Source organism: Rhinolophus ferrumequinum, chromosome 20 (genome assembly GCF_004115265.2).
Source record: "Rhinolophus ferrumequinum isolate MPI-CBG mRhiFer1 chromosome 20, mRhiFer1_v1.p, whole genome shotgun sequence".
NCBI classification, from domain to species: domain Eukaryota; kingdom Metazoa; phylum Chordata; class Mammalia; order Chiroptera; family Rhinolophidae; genus Rhinolophus; species Rhinolophus ferrumequinum.
The window spans coordinates 46,526,564-46,544,994 of record NC_046303.1 but is presented as its reverse complement, the minus strand read 5'-3'; the positions used below and the strand labels follow the sequence as shown (position 1 = coordinate 46,544,994).

Below are 18,431 nucleotides of genomic sequence, written 5' to 3'. Positions count from 1 at the left end.
CATATGCAGTATATACTTTTTAAATATCTGGTCTGAAATTTCTGCCTTTTAATTCTTGTATTTAGTCCAAAAATATTTAATGTAATTAATTATACTCTCATATAATAATATTCTTGGGCTTATGCACAACATATGACTATTGTTTCTTTTTGTCCCATCTGTTTTATGTTCCATTTTCACTCCTGTCTTTCTCTCATTTGGATTAATCAGAAAGATGAATTGTTCTATTTCCGTTTTCTTTTCCCCCCCCCCCTCATTTTTGATATGTGTTAGTTTTGCATTCTCTGTCCATTTTTTGGGTGGTTACCCTAAAGATTACAACATTCATCCTTGACTTCTTAGAGCCCAGTATAAATTAATACTTTTATTACTTCCCAGACAATGCTAGAAACTTTGAAGATTTTAACTCTGTTTAACTTTGCAACTCTTATTCCCTCAAAGATATTTTTTAATCCAACTTTTCAAGGTATTCTGTTTAGAAGTATTGGTTTACTATAAGCTGTTCCATCTTAGCCCAAAGCCTGCTCTACAGACATTTCACCTTAACCACAATGAGATTTACAGTAAATGACAGGTATAATATCTGTCCTGACTATTGATGGCACCTAAATGTGTTCAGTAGGAGGCTCTTAAAACCAGCAAGTGTTACTTGTATTGATAAAACAATCCCTGTTTAATGGTCAAATAACCATAAGTAAGATTTCTTTAAACAATAATAGGATAAAAATTATCATTAACTTTAATTTTGGTGATTCCAGTAGTAAGTAAAGTTAGTCTGTTAAACATGTTTTCAATGCTGAATCAACAAAACATTCCCCTTAAAAATGAAAACCTAAATACTAGAAGCAGTTAAGATAATTTGTCACTTAGAGAATTACCTTTTACTGATCTCCAAAACAGTTATACATTGATAAAAGTCACAAGATTTGATCTAAAAGATGACACACACTAAACAAAATTAAGTTTGTCTCCACTAGAAAATCTAAATTAAGTAAAATAGAAGGGATATATAAACATAACATAACATGTAATTCTGCTATTTCTACTTCCAGTTAAAATATAATATATTGCGATGGACCATGGTTTCTGCCATAGTAGCCAGAAAAAAACTGGGTAAACTAAAAATCATGTATTTTTAAAAAACATTAGAGAGTTATGGGAAGTAAATTGCTTCAAGGCCAAAGCACTTCCTAGGTGAACAGAGCTGGGTAGCCTTTTTTTCTCCCTTGGGGCGTTCACCAAGTCTAAGCATGGGCAGGTAGAAAACGGACCTGCCATAGAGAGAGAGAGTTCACTGGGGTTAGGCAAAACTAGCAGAGCTTTTAATGTACAAGTGGGTTAGCATGACAAATTGAAACGTGGATGATTTCTTAATCGAATACATCGTACTCTCAAATAATAATATTACACATTACAGTACACCTCTGCATTTAATCATGGATCCTTTTAACTTCCATTTGGTACTGAACAGAAATAAAAGCCCATATATGTCCTTCACTACAGTCCCCTCAGTGCTTCTGGGGGCTTTGCTGTGATATTCACCATTATGGTTTAAGGGTCGGAATGTTACAAGTCTGAAAGCTATTCTCTTTCTAAACAAAACCACACCCAAGATTGTGACAACAACCAAAGCCTCTAAGCAAGTGAATATGACACTTTCGGTTTGGTACGTGTCAAGTGGAGTACTGTGCTGGTTACCAGTCCTAAGACAGCAGAACACCATCCACCACTTAGCAGTCCCAGGGAGGAGGCCCATTGCATCTTGGTATTGGAGTTACTAAGGAAAACATAACACAGTCAAGCACTGGATGGGCCAACACTTTACTTACATAGAGAAGAGACAGAGCCAGATCGACTGCCGTAGTGGACATCGGTCCCCTGTGGCCAGAGGGTCTCTCCTGGCGGTCAGCTCAGAGTGATTGGCCTATGCTCCCTCCTGTTCTGACACTATATTGAAAGAACTCTGACTCTTCTCCTGTGGAGTGTGCAATACTGAAAGCTGGGGGTGTGCCTAAGGGCCATGGATATACATGCTTAGGAGAAACAAAGGAACACTGTTGTGCTTGAAACAAGGAAAGATATTCCCACACAAGGTGATCAGCCTGGTACAGGCTGTGTGGACTCTTTATTTCTTGGTAAGGAACTATTCCAGGCCCAAAGCCCATTGGTATGCGGCCAAGTGGTGGTGGAAAGACTGCACACAGGAAATTGCCTTTCCCAACAGTACAATTTTCCTTTATTTGTATTAATAGTTTTCTAAAAGTTTTCTTGTTCTTTGCTCTCATTTAGAAGTGATTCTGCATTTTTCTCTATTCCTGACTCATTTCCAGTGTTCAAGACAATTGTGACAACATTCTATTTAAGGGGAGTATCAGCTTTGCATCCAGTAGAGTCAGGCTTAAATCCTAGATCCATTGAACTCTGATGTTAGTCATTTCCAAGTCTTTCAAATGGGACTTTGCAAGGAATAAAAGTGATTACAAATGTGAAAGTGTGTAGTACCAAGAAGATGGTACCAAGAAGTAAATGTTGCTTTCCTTACTTTATCCATATGAACTTTTTCAAAGGCTAAAGAAAATTTTATAGTTAGGATGAGACTGTGAATCTGGCTATTTCATTCCTATGGAGACGATCGCACCATCAGGCCCTGCTGATTAATTAACCTCAGAAATGTCTGTCAGTACCCACTCTTCATCATCTGAACGACCACACCTGCCCAACCGCTGTTCTCTCTTTGTTCTTTTCATTCTGTCCTATCTTCCATTTTGCTATCAAATTAATATTCTTACATGACATTCTCATGTGTTAGTCACTTGCTCAAGACGTTTAGTGTTCCTTATTTTACATAATCATAGACTGTATGATCCTGAGAGGAATCATATGGTCTAAGGAAGGCAAAAAGGTTTTATCTCAAGTACCAGCTCCAGTCAGTTGGTGGTAGCTACTTGTAGTGACCACATTGCAACGGATTCTGAGGCTCAGCACGGCTTATCAGCTCTGTGGTTGATTGGTGATGTCTGCCTCTGGTATGGAAAGACAGATCACAGCACATACACTACGTATTTCCTACTCCTCATCAAGCCTTATTCCTTTAGCTCATTCTTGTGGTATATGGTCATACTCTAAGTAATATGCTTATAATGCTACTTCTTGCAATTTTAGACCTGATTTTTTTCTTCTCAGTATAAAGGATGAGGATTAAGCTTCTTTATACCCCTTGTTCAACACACACATGTCTTGTCCCTCCCTAGCCTCATGTCATGATTTTGGCTAGTTCAAAATCTGATATTTACATTATTATGAATATGGAAAGGTTATTCACACTTGAGTCACATAATATTAGATAATTATTTTATTCTTCTTTATAAAATTTTGTGTTCCCAGGAATTTATAAACAACCTATTGTTTTTCATTGTAGTTTTCTGTGTGCTTATTATTAGTTCAACCCCAAACTATCCACAAAGTGTGAAAAATCCCTCTCAGTATGTTAAAACCTATTTGGGAATCTATTCATTTAATCTTCTTTAAGAAGTGACAACATGGATGAATCTTGAGATTATTATGCTAAGGATAATAAGTCAGACAGAAAAAGTCAAGAACCATATAATTTCACTGATATATGGTATATAAAACTGAAAACAACAAAAGAAAAAGACAAATGAAGAAACAAAATATAGACCCAGACAATAGCTCAGTGGTTACCAGAGGGTAAGCGGGAGGGGCATGGTAGATGAGGGTAAGGGGGATTGAATATATGGTGATGGAAGGAGAACTGACTCTGGGTGGTGAACACACAAGGGGATATATAGATGACGTATTACAGAATTGTACACCTGAAACCTATGTAACTTTACTAACAATTGTCACCCCAATAAACTTTAATTTAAAAAAAAAATCACTTCTGAGACTTGTCAATAACCTGTAACCAAAGACCCCTAGGAAAACATCTGTAACTGAATGAGCTGAATTTATTACTCACAGCAGTGAGGGAGAACACACACCATGGGAAATGGGAGTGCATCTCAGTAGAGAGTATTAGAAAGGACTTACAGGATTTGGACTTGTGTTACAAGATTTAAGGAAAAGGGGAATTGCCATGAACTTGGATGTTGTCAGAAAGTGAAAGTAATTCTATGGTTGAGCATCTTAATAAATCTCAGCTGGAAAGAGAAAAGACTAGATTGAAACTAAAAGCTGTAATAGGTAAGGAAGACTGTGAGATGAGAATATGTGATATTTTGTGGATTGGACAAGGCTCATGTTTTTGTCTGTGGTGAAACACAAATACAGCATAGTCTTGTTTTTGTCTGTGATCATAGAATGGTCTTGTCTGGTGGTGATTTTCTGTGAAATTGTTTGTGTGCAACAGGAAAACACCAAGCCCTAGCTTTGAGTGTTAGGTCAGTTCCTGGATGTCAGGGGCTGCTTTTCTCCTCCTCAGCTTTCTGATCTGTTACAAGCTGTTCTCACTCCTTTATGTGTACGCCCCAGCTTTATCTTAGGAGCCTTTCTCCATGACCTTGGCGACTCCCTTCACCCCTCTTATGTTGGATCTCCTATTTCATGGATCTCTTCTCTTTGGCTGACTCTCCTTTTGTAGGAGGAGCATGAATTCCAGTAGCTTCATGAGAAAAGGTGAATGGAAAGTAATTTGTAAAGATCTTGTGTGGCAGAAAATGCATGTCAGAATACCTGGCATGTCAGAAAATATTTTAACTTCACTCTAGCCTCACAGATAATAATTTAACTAGATATGTAATTTTAGGTTGGAAATCATCTTCCCTCATGATGAAGGCATTGATCAATTGTCTTTTAGCTTCTGGAGTCACTATCAAGAAACTTGGTGTCATTCTGATGCTTGACCTTTTGTTTAAAGCCAGTTTGGTTTTATTTGTGCTGGAAGCTTGTAAGATTTTTTACTTGCCTCCAGAATTTTTAAATGTCACAATGATGTTCCTACTTGTGGGTCTTCTATTTTTATCCATTGTGCTGGACACTTAGTAGGCTCTTTGTATATAGAAACATATGTCCTTCAGTTCTGAGACTCTGTGTCGAAGTTTCTTCAATTTTGTCCACTCTTTCTCGGATTCCTCCAAACCAGATGTTGGATCTTTTAAAACAGTCTTTCAATTTCCTTGTGTTTTTTTTCCTCTTACTTTCCATTTCTTTGTCTTTTAGACTTGCTACAAGGGAGATTTTCTCAACTTTTCCTTCCAATCCTATTTAATCATTTATTCTGCTATCATATTTTAAATTTCTATAAGCTCTTTTTTCTCTGAATGTTTCTTTTTTACAGTGTCTTTATTCTTACTTCATATCTTTTCTTCTTTCAGTGAGGGTATTAATGATAGTTTTTAAAAATTTTTCCTCTCTCTGCATAGGCTTTATTTTCTGCAAATTACATTTTCCTGTTTTGGGGGGTTTTATTTGTGTGTTTGTTTATATCTCTTTCTTATTAGAAACTTTCCTCAAATATCTGGTGTTCCTTATCTGTCTGCTAATATTTAAGAGTGGGCTACTACTCCCCTAATTCGATGCTGTTTCTAATGATGAGGTTTGCTATTATAAGTTGATCTAGCTGAACACAAATATAACAGGAATGGCCCTTGACCATTCAAGGGAGAGATTGTAATAAAATGCTCACAAGTTGCTCAGATTTTAATAAATAAATTTACTTATATTAGGACACTTCTAGCTATTAAGTTCATAATGTAGCCCTCATCTACCAAAATGAAAATGTATTAAAATACTCTTCCATCATTGATTTCAAGAAAAATTTGTTTTTGTCCTCGTACAGTTTCAGTGAGAGACTAACTTCCTCTTTGACCTTATGACACATAATTAGCCCGACCACAGTCCTGCAGTGGTTGGCAGTACTTGAAAATAAGAGTGGGTCAGGCCAGTTACTCCCAACCTGCATGAACATTTCAGACTTGCATACAATCCAAAAAAGAAAGAGATAAAAGGTAAGCATGAAAAGCTCCGGCTACTTTTCAGAATTTATTTTTCCCTAGAGACAGTTGTTTGATTTTCCTATAGCCTTTCATCATAGAGAGTATCTCAGAAATTCAAGCCGCAAGCCTCATGAGAGTTTGAAATAGTTCAGAAAAAATATCAAAGCCTTAAAGAAACTGAGGTTCACTGATGTCAAATAATTAGGATGTCTAATTCCTTAACTTTTATGAAAGTTACTGATGCTTGTTCATGTGTTGACAATGTCACAAAGAACAGACACCGAATTATTAACAGTGACTCGTGGGAAGTAGCATTTGAAGTAGAGGCGGGAAGCAGAGGTGTTTAATTTCTTAGTTTGCACACTTTTTAATTGTTTGGTTACAATAAACACATTATTTTTTTCTACGTATGGAATGGTACCTTATAAAAACCAAAACAAAGAACTATAATAAATAAGCTTACAAAACCTGTTGATACATGCAATTTTGAAATCAAATATAATGGTAAATATCTCAAGTCTCCAGTATTAGAATGTAGCTGGACTATAACCAGAATGAATTAGGTTTGCAATTTGACTGCAAGAAGTAATAGGAACTCTATTACAGTGGCTTAAATACATAGAGGGTTGTTTTATTCACATAATAAAAAGTTCAGAGGTAGGCCCAGCAGGTAATTTCATAGACTGAAAAGTCCAGGGTCCTCTTAGCTCCTTTTTCTGTCATACTTAATGTGTATATTTTTTCTTCAAGCTCACAGGTGGCAATTCCACCTTTAGGCATAAGATCATACAGAAGTGGGGAAGGGCAGAGAGCAAAAGGCATATAACAGCTAATACTTAATTCCTCCCTGAAACTAGAGGATTGGATTTATGTAGAAATGAGAAAGTTGTCAGACAAGCAGTTAGCCGGAGTTAAAAAAATACAATTCATTGCAGTGTTATTATGACTTCAAACATTGGCAATAACTAAATGTCTGAGACCTGAAACCAGGAAAATTGGTTGGGAGTGTTTAGTTGACAGAGTAGCTGGTGAGTGTTCTCCCATCATATCTTCTATAAAAGCCTGTTAGCATCCCTGGTCCCAGCTGTTCAGGTACTACATTTGGGAGCAAAGCATTTGGAGCAGCTCACTCCTAGGTCCCCGTGGCAGAGAATCAGACAGGACTAGGAAGCCTGCCGGACTCCCTCTGTCCCAGAAGAATTAACTCCACCTTCCAGAAGAAGAAATCAAACTCTTCCTTGCTGACTTCTTAACTCTTCCATGAAATAGTCCCTGATTATTCAAGTTCACGTTGAGTTCTCCATTTTCTGACCTGCTATAGCAATTATCTGCTCATCAAAACACGAGTTCTGTGTATTATTATATGGATTTCACAGGACCATGTCTAAGTCCAGTGTGTGCACGTCAGTAGCTGTTTCTCCACGGTAGGGGAGACTTTGCACAGCAGTACGTCCTCAGGCATCTGAGAGTAGAGATGGTTTGTGGATGTGGGCACCTCCAAAGACACCCTTTAGCTAGTTTAAAAGAGCAGCATGAACCTCAGAAGGATCCTGTTAGATGATCTTTAAATTGCTAAACAGTATGATCTTCCCTTCTGGGGACAAACTTTAGCCAGTATTCTACCTTGGTGCCTACAAGTGTGTGCTGTCACAGTAGGAGACAAACCACATCAAATCGGAGTCATGTGCTTTTCATATAAAGGCCCAACTCTAAACCTGCTCTAAGTATGCTGTCAGCACCCCACAATAACCCTTCCCGTATCTTTGGTTGGTATTTCCCCAGCACCTACCATGTGTCCTCCTCTCTTCTCTCTTCTCCATCATAAAGAATCTGACAAGTTCATGCCAAAAAAGGCAGCAAAGACTGATGGAATGAGATGTTGCCTCTCCCTGAAGTACTTTAACAGAGGACAGAAGCACAAGCCAATACAATAGAAATGTAATGGTGGAATTTCTGGTATCAACAAAAAAAGTAAAGATGGTTTTCTTTTGTGTAAGAACTTTCCAGCTACTCATCAAACTACTACATAAGAGTAGTCAACTATTCTCACTGTTATAAATAAATAGCTCCTATTTTTTGCTTTAAGCTAAAGGATTTCATAAATGAATTCACAATTTACCGGTATAATAAATATAATTTGAATATGCATGTTTCCAAACTGTTGAGTGATGAGTTAGAGAGGCAGTAAAATATTTACAGTGTTAGGATCATGGCTCTAAGTCTAACCGCCTGGGTCTGTACCTACACTATTGAGGCAAGTCACTTAAATGTCTTGGTGCCTTGTTCTCCTCATCTGTACAATTGGAGATAATAATATTACCTACCTCACGAGCTTATTGTGAGGATTAAATAAGACCATATATATGAGCACTTAGAACTTTGCCTGACACATAGTCAATGCTCTATAAATGTCATCAGCTATTAGTAGTAAGATTTATTTTATTTCCAAATGAATGAGAAATAGAATATTTGCAGCTAGTAAATTATAGATTTTTGGCAGGTCTTTATATTTTAGTTTTCTATGGCTTTATAAAGAATATTCAGCAAAATAGGCAGTTTCTGTAAGATTGAGAGTCATAATTTGCCCACCATTTTCAAAAGGTACATGAAGTTCACTGCATGACCTCGAATATGTCTTTCTTATTTTCTACTTTCATTTCCAGATTGAAGCTATCCCTAAAGATGATTCTACATTATCTGAGAGAAGGAGAGAACTCCACAAGGAAGTTGAAGTAGCTAAAAGGAATTTGACCCAACAGGTTAATATCAACTCTCATTTAAGCTTCTATCTAAGAATGATTAATATGAAGTTGTTGGGTTTCTAACAGTGCTCTTTGAAACCTCATCGATTAGAGAGTCATCAAAGAAAGTCTGACCCTATTTAATGTAGGGCTCTTTCTTCATCTTACAGTCCACTCCAAACTCACATTAAATTTGGGAAAAATGTGTTTGAATCAGCAAAAATTATACAAATTCATGAGACTTTGAAATAAAGGAAGTACTGATTATATTAATAATAAACAATAAATCATATATTTTACCAATGTCTAATTTAAATTTTCAAATTTTTTTATTCAAGCTACTGTCAAAGTATTTTAAAACATGTTTTTGTGTCTCTTTCTTAAAGTTACTTGAAAATGCAGTCTGAATAAGAAAAAGTTATATCATATTATCATATTTGCACATTCTTTTATAAGATAAAGAAAATACTTGGAGATAAGACAGTACAGTTACTTTTTGTTTTAACAAAATAAGTTGGACAATGGAAATGAAAAAACAGTCTAAGATACTGGCCTTAGTGTATTCCTCCAAACAAATAAATTATGATATGTTCTGTTTTTCAAAAGAAACTCCTATCAGAAGCTGAGTCTAAGTTAGTAGAACAGCAGATTGCAGAAGAAAACAAGCTTTTAAAGGAGCAAGAAACCATGAGAGAGCTGCTATTCAGCCTTGTCCGTGTGACTCAAATCAAAATTATTGAGAAAGAGCAAAAATCCAAGGATTTCCTGAAAGCTCAGGTAACTGCATTTTTGTAACCATCTATTAATGACTACAAGAGTTCAGTGTAGCCTCATTTTGACACAATATTCTTTAGAAAGCTATGGTTGTTAAGTCTCCTTCAAGTTCCAGTGACTGTACAGCTTCTCAAAACAAGATTCAGTTATGCACTGAAAAGTCCCAGGATTCAATTAGCAACAGCCAAAGGTCTAGAGAGAGAAACAGCTAGATAAATCACTATGAGCAAAGGATTTGAACAGATAACAATTTCAATAAGAATAAGGTGGTGGGCATAGCTGACAGCTGCACAGGACACACACCATGTTCCCCCCAAAATAAGAACTAACCGGAAAAGAAGCCCTAGCATGATTTTTAATAAGACATCCCCTGAAAATAAGCCCTAATGCATGTTTTGGAGCAAAACTTAATATAAGACTCAGTCTTATTTTCAGGGAAACATGGTAGGGCTTATTTTCAAGGGATGTCTTATTTAAAAATTATGCTAAGGCTTATTTTCCAGTTAGGTCTTATTTTCCGGGAAACACAATCTCACATCCAACTATAATTTGCCTAGGAACAACTCAAGAGTGGTAGCATTCGGCCACTCTCCCTCCCAAGTCCACCAAGCCAGCATCATTTAAACCAATGCTAGGATACCCTTAGTTACTGCTTCACTCCATGACTTTGCTGGGCTCCCCACAAAGTACCAGAGCTGACCCAGTGTGACATTGCCAAACCACAGCAACAGTGAAACCTACAGCAAAAACAACCCTCCTGCCATGCCAGCTGAAACTCCAATATCAGAACCAGAGGTTCCCTGTTAAAAATAAATATGATATGGAAGGTTTCTGATCAAGACGGCAGAGTAGGTAAACACAATGCTCATCTCCTCTCACGACCACATCAATTACAACTAAACTACAGAACAACCATCACTGAGAACCACCTAAAGTCTAGCTGAACTGAAGCCCTACAACTACGGACAGACAAAAGAAGCTTCCTTAAGACTCGGGGGAGGGGAAGAGACGTGAAACGGGCTGGTTCTACACCCATGTGTGACCATTAAAAACTGGGAGGGATATCTCGGCTGTGGAGCCTCCCTCCCCAGGAGTTAGGGGTCCCAGCCCAGCATCTCAGTGCCGGGGGGAGAAGTCCCCATAAATTCTGACCATGAAAACCAGCAAAGATTGTGGCTGACTGAGATGGAGGGCAGCTACACTCCCAGGCATTCCTCTTAAAGGGCCCATGCACTGACTTGCTGGCTGACGGACTTGCTCACGCGGAGCTCCCATGCTGGGGCAGCAGCTTGAAAAGCACCTGGGACATACCAGGAGGAACTGAATTGCTTAGCATCAGGGTAAGGGCTGGAGGGACACCTTTCTTCTGGACAAAGGAGCTGATAGAAGCCATTGTTTCTCTATTGAGCCCTCCCCCTCCCTGCATGCAGATGCAGGCAGAGACCACATCTGAGGTTCCATCAAACTGGCTATCAGCTTTCCTCTGCCCTGCCCTAGTGATTCACAGAGACCATGCCCCACGGATCTTTTGGGTACATCCAAGCTGCTTCCAGTGGCTTTTCTCTATAAACGACCTACCTTGGCTCATGCTGCAGACATTCCGAAAATTTCTCAAAGGTTCACAAAACCAAAACAAGCATCATTTGGCTTCTTCATGTCCCACACCTCTGGCGGAGCAGCCCTAAGCCTGGCACTAGTGACAGCCAACCTTGGTTCATAGCTTGGACTCTCAGGGCATGTCCAAGCCCAGCACAGGCAGCAGCCATCTCTGGATTGCTTTGTGGATCATGCCAAGTGGCCCCGGGCAGGGCACAGACTGTGGCTGAATTTAGTCTGCAGTGAGCGGGTCCCCTCCCACGAGACCCCAGGGCTGACAGGCCTAGTGGCCAGCTTCAGACTAGGCCAGAGCATCAGGCAGCCACCTCCAAAGATGACACACCCAAAGGGCAGACTGGGCAAGTACCAGAGCCTCACTAAAGTAAACCCTGCTCTGTAGGGTCAACCCCTGAAAAACAGCTCCTCCATTGTAGTCACAGCCACTGTTCATAACCAATCAGCCCAAAGGTCAGTCCCTCCCATTGGTGTGCCAACAGCAATCAAGGTTCAACCACAAAAGGAGGGCACACACAAACCACATGAGGGACACACCTGGAGGACCCAGATCAGGTAGACTGCACCACTGGGCCCCACAGGACATGTACTACTACATAAGACCACTCTCCTAAGACTGGAGGCATAGCAGCCCTACATAGAAACAAACACAGGGAGGCTGCCAAAAAGGGGAGACAAAGAAACATTTCACAAATAAAAACAGAACAAACCTTCAGAAAAACAACTAAACAAAATGGAGACAAGCAATCTACCAGACACAGAGTTCCAAACACTGGTTATAAGGATGTTCAGTAATCTCAGGGAGAACTTTAGCAAGAGATAGGAATTATAAAAATGGAGATAGAAAACAGAAGCAAAGGATCGAATCAGCGATTTAGGAGATAAGTAGCAGAAAACACCCAATCAGAACAGCAAAAAGAAAAAGGAATCAAAAAAAAGAAATGAGGAGTTTAAGGGACCTCTGGGGCAACATCAAGTGTACCAACATTCACATCATGTGGGTAACAGAAGGAGAAGAGAGAGCACAAGGAATTGAAAACCTATTTGAAGAAATAATGACTGAAAACTTCCCTAACCTGGCGAAGGAAATAGATATACAAACCCAGGTAGCACAGCGAGTCCCAAACAAGATGAACCCAAAGAGGCTCACACCAAGATGCATTGTAATTAAAATGACAAAGGTTAAAGATAAAGAGAGAATCTTAAAAGCAGCAAGAGAAAATCAGTTAGTTACCTACAAGGGAGCTCCCATAAGACTGTCAGCTTATTTCTCAACAGAAACTTTGCAGGCCAGAAGGGATTGGCAGGAAATCTTCAAAGTGATGAAAAGTAAGGACCTACAACCAAGAGTACTCTACCCAGCAAAGCTATCATTTAGAATTGAAGGACAGATAAAGACCTTTCCAAACAAGAAAAAGCTAAAGGAGTTACCACTAAACCAGTATTACAAGGAATGTTAGAGGGACTTCTTTAAGACCAAAAAGGAAAAAAGATCACAAATATGAAAAATAAAATGGTAATAACTACATGTTTATCAACAATTACTTTCAATGCAAATGGATAAAATTCTCCAATCGAAGGATGGGGGACTGAATGGATAAGAAAACAAGACCCTTACATAAGCTGCCTACAAGAGATTTACTTCAGATCAAAAGACACACAGAGCTGCAAGTAAAGCGATGGGAAAAAGATAGTTCATGAAACTAGAAATGTAAAAAAGAAGCTGTGGTAGCAATAGTTATAACAGACAAAATAGACTTTAAAACAAAAGCCATAAAACTAACAAAGAAGGACTTCTGGGTAATTATCCAAAGAACCCCAAAATACTATTTCAAGTGTACATGTGCATCCATATCTTCATTACAGCATTGGTTGCAATGGCCAAGATGTGGCGGCAGCCTGGTTGTCTATCGATGGATGAATGGATAGAGGAATATTGCTCAGCCATAGAAGGGAATGGGTTATTGCCATCTGCAGTAGCATGGATGGACCTGGAGGGTATTATGTTGAGTGAAGTATCAGACAGCAAAAGACAGATGCAATGTGATTTTGCTTATATGTGGAATCTAAAGAATAAAAGAAACAAACAAAAAAAATGAACTCACAGATACAGAGAACATTTTGATGGTTGCCAGAAGGGAGAGGGGTTGGAGGGTTTGGATGAAAAGGGGGAAGGTATTAAGTACAAATTGGTTGTTGCAAAGTAGTCAGGGGGATGTAGAGTATAGAATAAGGAATATGATCAATAACATTGTAATATCTATGCATGGTGTCAGATGGGTACTAGATTTATTGGGGTGATAGAAGGGAGGGAGCATCCTTGGGGACAGGGAGAAAAAGGTGAAGGCATTCAGAGGTACAGATTGGTAGTTACAAAATAGTCATGGGAATGTAAAGTAAAGCACAGGGAATATAGTCAATAATGTGGTAATAACTATGTATAGTGCCAGGTGGGTACTAGACTAGTCAGGGGAATGACTGCATAAATTATATAAATGTCTAACTACTATGCTGTACACCTGAAATTAATATAAAATAATATTGAATGTCAACTGTAATTGAAAAGTAAAAAAAGGGAGGGAAAGGTTAAGGGGAAAAAGAGGTTCAAATTTCCAAGTATAAAACAAGTCATGGGGATGTAATGTACATGAGGAATATAGTCAACAATATTGTATAGTGTGTTACAGTGTCAGATCATTGCTGGACTTATGGTGATCACTTCTTTAGGTATATAAATGTTAAATAACTATTGTGTACACCTGAAACTAATATTGTATGTTAGCTATATTTTAATATAAATCTTTAAAAAATGATTATGATATGACATATCACTAAACTGGAAAACCTGAATTCACCATGTGGCCCAGATGCTGGGTATTTCTAAGTGCAGCCTGTGTTCTAATTCTGAGCATGTATTTACATGGCGTAGCATCTCTTCTTGTTCTCCAGAAAGGACTCATATCAAAACATTATTGAGCAATGAGGTTAAATAAAGATTTTGCAGAGAAGACTGAGGAAAAGATCTACACCACACAACCCCCAGCAAAGGCTTCCAATTCCCCATTAACTGTTTGTGTCTCCCCCCTTCAGAACACTTGAGAAACTGAAAGAGCTTAACATGGTTGGCCCAATAGATTTCATGGGGTAGCTGGGTCTCACAGAATTAAAAAAGGAAAGACAGTGGCCAAAGAGGAATGGAGGAGAGAAGGCAGCCTGAGAGAACAAGGTGGCTGAGGGGAGAAAGAGCAGAGGGACACTTGTTACCAGGAACAAGGATCTATTTTGTGACTTCTACAATTTTTAAATTAATCTCAAAAATTGAAATGTATTTTATCTATGTGTGACTAGTCTATGTAAACCAAGCCTCATTATTAAATGAGCTTATTCCTATAAAAGCACTCAATTCTTTCTCTTGAAATATGGAAATCAATAAAGGGAAAATATTGTTTTCCTTAAGTATTCTTAGCATTGGGAATTAGTCTGTTAAACATTAGCTGCAATAAGCTGTAATTTCCAGATGACAATAGTCCATATTATCATTTTATTTCACGTCATCTACATCCCTAAAAATAGACAAAAGGCAAACGGAAAAACCGATGCTGCTATTATCCCCAAGATGGGAGTGGATGACACTAAATTTTTATATCTGTTGAATTCTTCACACATGTAGTTACTTAAATAATATTACTTTCTTCCTGATTCCTGTTCACACTGAGAACGACATAAAATTGCTACGTGTCAGTCTTGACTCTAACATAGAGTTTCTTTTTAGTCACTCATGCCAAATGGGTTTTGCTCTCAACAGAAGGATGACAGAAACTATGTCCTCTAGTTTCTACCAGCAAATACTTCACCTTTGAATGTGTTTTTTACCCTAGATGAAGGATCCAGTATCTTTATATTTGAAGAATGTAACTGGTGTACTGAGCAGTGGGTATATTTTTAGGATTTTAGAACTGTAAATGCTGTCTTTTAAAATATTCATGTGTCATCTGTAACAACTCCTTATGGCTGATGGCTGATCTCAGCATGGTGCTTCATTGTGTAGGAAAACACACCCAATATACAAAAGAATAGAAAAGTACTTTAAAGTCATGGCTTCAGTCTCACAAAATACCACAGAGGATTCAATTCATAACATTATCAAAACTTACTAGAATTCCTCTTCCCTTATCTATCCTCCACAAACTCCTCACTCACCCAGCCCAACCATGCTACTCAGAACCACTCTTTGGTTCCCTCCAAAGTTCACCGAACTTTTCCTCAAACCCATTTTGTGCAGGCTCTTTTCCTTTCTTCGTCTCTCATTCTTTCTCTTCCTTAATTAACCCTTTGTCCTGGCCAGTGTCATTCAGTTCAGCTGGCGAGGCAATTTTCAGATCTCTCCCTCTCTCTTCCCCATGATCAACCCAACCGGCCAAGATAGAATTTTCATTAATGAATAGGAATGAGATGAGTGAGGCTGGGGGTATTCGTACGTTGATGGTGATGGGCTTTTTAACAATTATTATTTCACACATACATTTTATATTTCAGCAAAGGTATACTAACATTGTGAAGGAGATGAAAGCAAAGGATCTTGAAATCAGGATACACAGGAAGAAACAACGTGAAATTAATAGGAGGTAAAGAATTACATGATGATTTATCTAGTTAGGTGGCAGGGAAACAGATCTTTATTTCACAAGTTTCAAAAAACTCTTGTATTTTCACAGACTCAGAGAGTTTGCTGAACTGTATGACACTATTCGAAATGAAAGAAACAAATTTGTTAACTTAGTTCACAAAGCTCACCAGAAAGTAAATGAAATAAAAGAAAGGCATAAAATGTCATTAAATGAACTGGAAATTTTAAGAAATAGTGCAGTTACTCAAGAAAGGTAAGTGTTATAAAAACTATTGTCCGTTCAAAGACATCTGTTCAGATTCATTGAACTCTAAAATACCCTAGGGATAATAAAGTAAAAAATAATAATCTTTTACAAAGCTAGAAAAGCCCTTGCTCAGACATCTGGCTTTACTGATAACAATCGAAGCATCTGAATGTGATTCCATATTCTTCTTCTGTTTGGGCGCCGTCTATTTTTCAAATGAATGAAAAACTATAATATATAACTATGCTTACTATATTTATTTTCATTTACCCAATCAGAAAGAAAAGCACCAATTTGATAATTTGCATGTAAAGTTAGAAGACAATCACATATTTATCAACCAGTATCCCCGGTTGTAGATTTGAAGTATCTCATGGTCTTGTGGGAGGCAGTACAGCAGAGTGGTTAAGACAGGTGGCTCTCTGGACTCAGATCCCAGCCCTGCCACTTACTAGCTGTGTGACTTTAGGCAAACTACCTTACCCCTCTGGGCTCACTTTCCTTAAAAATAGTCCCTATTTTATACGATTTTTTATTCTAAAATGAGCTAATCCATGTAAAAGTACGCAGCAGTGTCCAGCAAAAAAATTTTTTTTTAATTTATTACTTACCAAGTGCCAACATCTGTTGGACTCTTTCACTTATATTTAGTCCCTGATCTACTGAGTGTATACAGCCTGAAATTTTTCTGGTGGCCAGTATTGCCCAGTTTCCTTTCATATTACAAATAGTACAAAACTGGGTCTTGTGTGTGAGTAGTAGAGGGGCAGGGTGGGAGGGAGGAGATTGGTATGAAAAAGAAAATCTAATTTCCTAATCAGGTTCTCATCCTACACGAAAGTGAAATGTCATTTATAGAGGCCATGCATTAATTCAGTATGTATTGTGATGCTGTACTGAATTGGGAACTGCCTTAGCTCCAATGGACATTAGCAGATATACCATCTCTGTCCTTAACAGAGCACAGTCTCCTGGGGACCACAGAGCAGTCAATGAATTACTATAGTTTCTCACTTTGATAAAGGGGGACAGCAGAGGCTTGGGGCACAAAGGAAAGATGTCCTAATGCATATGGGGGGGGGATCTGGGACCTGGGGGGATTACAGGAATTCCTGAAGAGTATCACGTGATGAATATTATTATTACCACTCCTATTGTCATTTCAAGGGATGTACTAAAGCAGGAGCTACTTTGATATGACATGTGTTTCAGAAATCTTCATGATTTTTAAAGAAACTAAAGAAAATTGTCATCTTACCCATTTCTCATTATTTTTAAAGAAAGCTCCAGAATTCCATGCTGAAACATGCCAACAATGTTACCATTAGAGAAAGCATGCAAAACGACGTGTGTAAAATCGTAGTAAAACTTCAGGAAATGAGAGAGAAGAAGGAAGTCCAGTTAAATAACATTGACAGACTTGCCCATATGATCACAGTCATTGAAGAGGAGATGGTGCAGCTTCGCAAAAAATTTGAACGAGCTGTTCAGCGTCGGAATGAAAGGTAAACCAGGAACCTAATGTGAGAACGAAGCACCCGTGATCCTGTTTAGAAATGGTGCCCCTTTTTCTGTGTAGACTTGACAGTAGGTAGTGAGGGACATTTGACATTCAGGTTTCACTAGCCTTGTGGGTGGCGGGCGGGTAGGTGTTTGCTTTGCCTGAAAGTAAGAAACTCTGTCCTTGTAAGAGAGACAGGCAAGAGTAAAGTGTGGGAAGTTGTTCGCTTGAAGATCAAACTCCTTTTCCAGACGACCATTCAGGATGCCTCTGATACCATCAAGTTACTTCAGTAAAATTGACGTAAATAAGTCTTGGGATCTTGTATCCATTTTTTTTTTTGTTACAGGTTTGTTCATATTGTGATATTTATTCAGTCACTCTCTCAGTTCATTTTCTCATCAAGTAAGTAAGACCTTTCTCGTTGAGCATTAGTTCTTCCAGGCTACAAGTATGCCATTGATCAAGTACTACTTTAGGGGGTTTCCCGAGTTGTACTTGGAGAAATTCGGCACGTAGATTGCAGAGGCCTCTAGTAATCACATCTGCTGTCAGATTGGTTTTCGTCAAACCTCGGCTGTAAGGCTGTGTTCTCTGCAGGTACTGGATCCTGAGAGCACAAAAAAGGTGGTAAAGCATTGCTCCTGACTTCCATGGTCCAGAGAACCTAGGAGATCATGAGAAGAGCCAATGAACAGCAAATGAGACAAAATATAGAGCTAAGATTAGCCAAGTACAGCTATATATACACATGTTTTGAGGGAAGAGGAGAGAGAAAGAGATAGAAGCAATTACAGATGAATTCTGGGATAACGGATATGCACAGTGTGTGGGAAGCACTTCAAGGTGGTGAAGAAACTATTTTTCAAAGGGCTGGCAGGTGTTCTCTCTGGGGGAAAAAAGTCCTCTTATTTGGCTCCTGGCACAAGACAAAGCATTGAGGCTGTGTACTCCCCGGCCCTGGTCAGATCTGTGG

The 18,431-nt window shown here is 38.5% G+C and overlaps 1 protein-coding gene across 2 annotated transcripts in view; it reads left to right on the top strand.

The window, feature by feature from the left end:
- The window catches only part of CCDC146 (coiled-coil domain containing 146), a 116,826-nt gene that overhangs the window by 87,574 nt on the left and 10,821 nt on the right, over positions 1–18,431 (top strand). For both annotated transcript variants that reach the window (XM_033088668.1, XM_033088669.1), the window contains exons 10-14: positions 8,618–8,713; positions 9,302–9,472; positions 15,617–15,705; positions 15,796–15,960; positions 17,235–17,459. In XM_033088668.1, the coding sequence (XP_032944559.1) occupies positions 8,618–8,713; positions 9,302–9,472; positions 15,617–15,705; positions 15,796–15,960; positions 17,235–17,459 (746 nt within the window). The remainder of the gene's footprint in view (positions 1–8,617; positions 8,714–9,301; positions 9,473–15,616; positions 15,706–15,795; positions 15,961–17,234; positions 17,460–18,431) is intronic.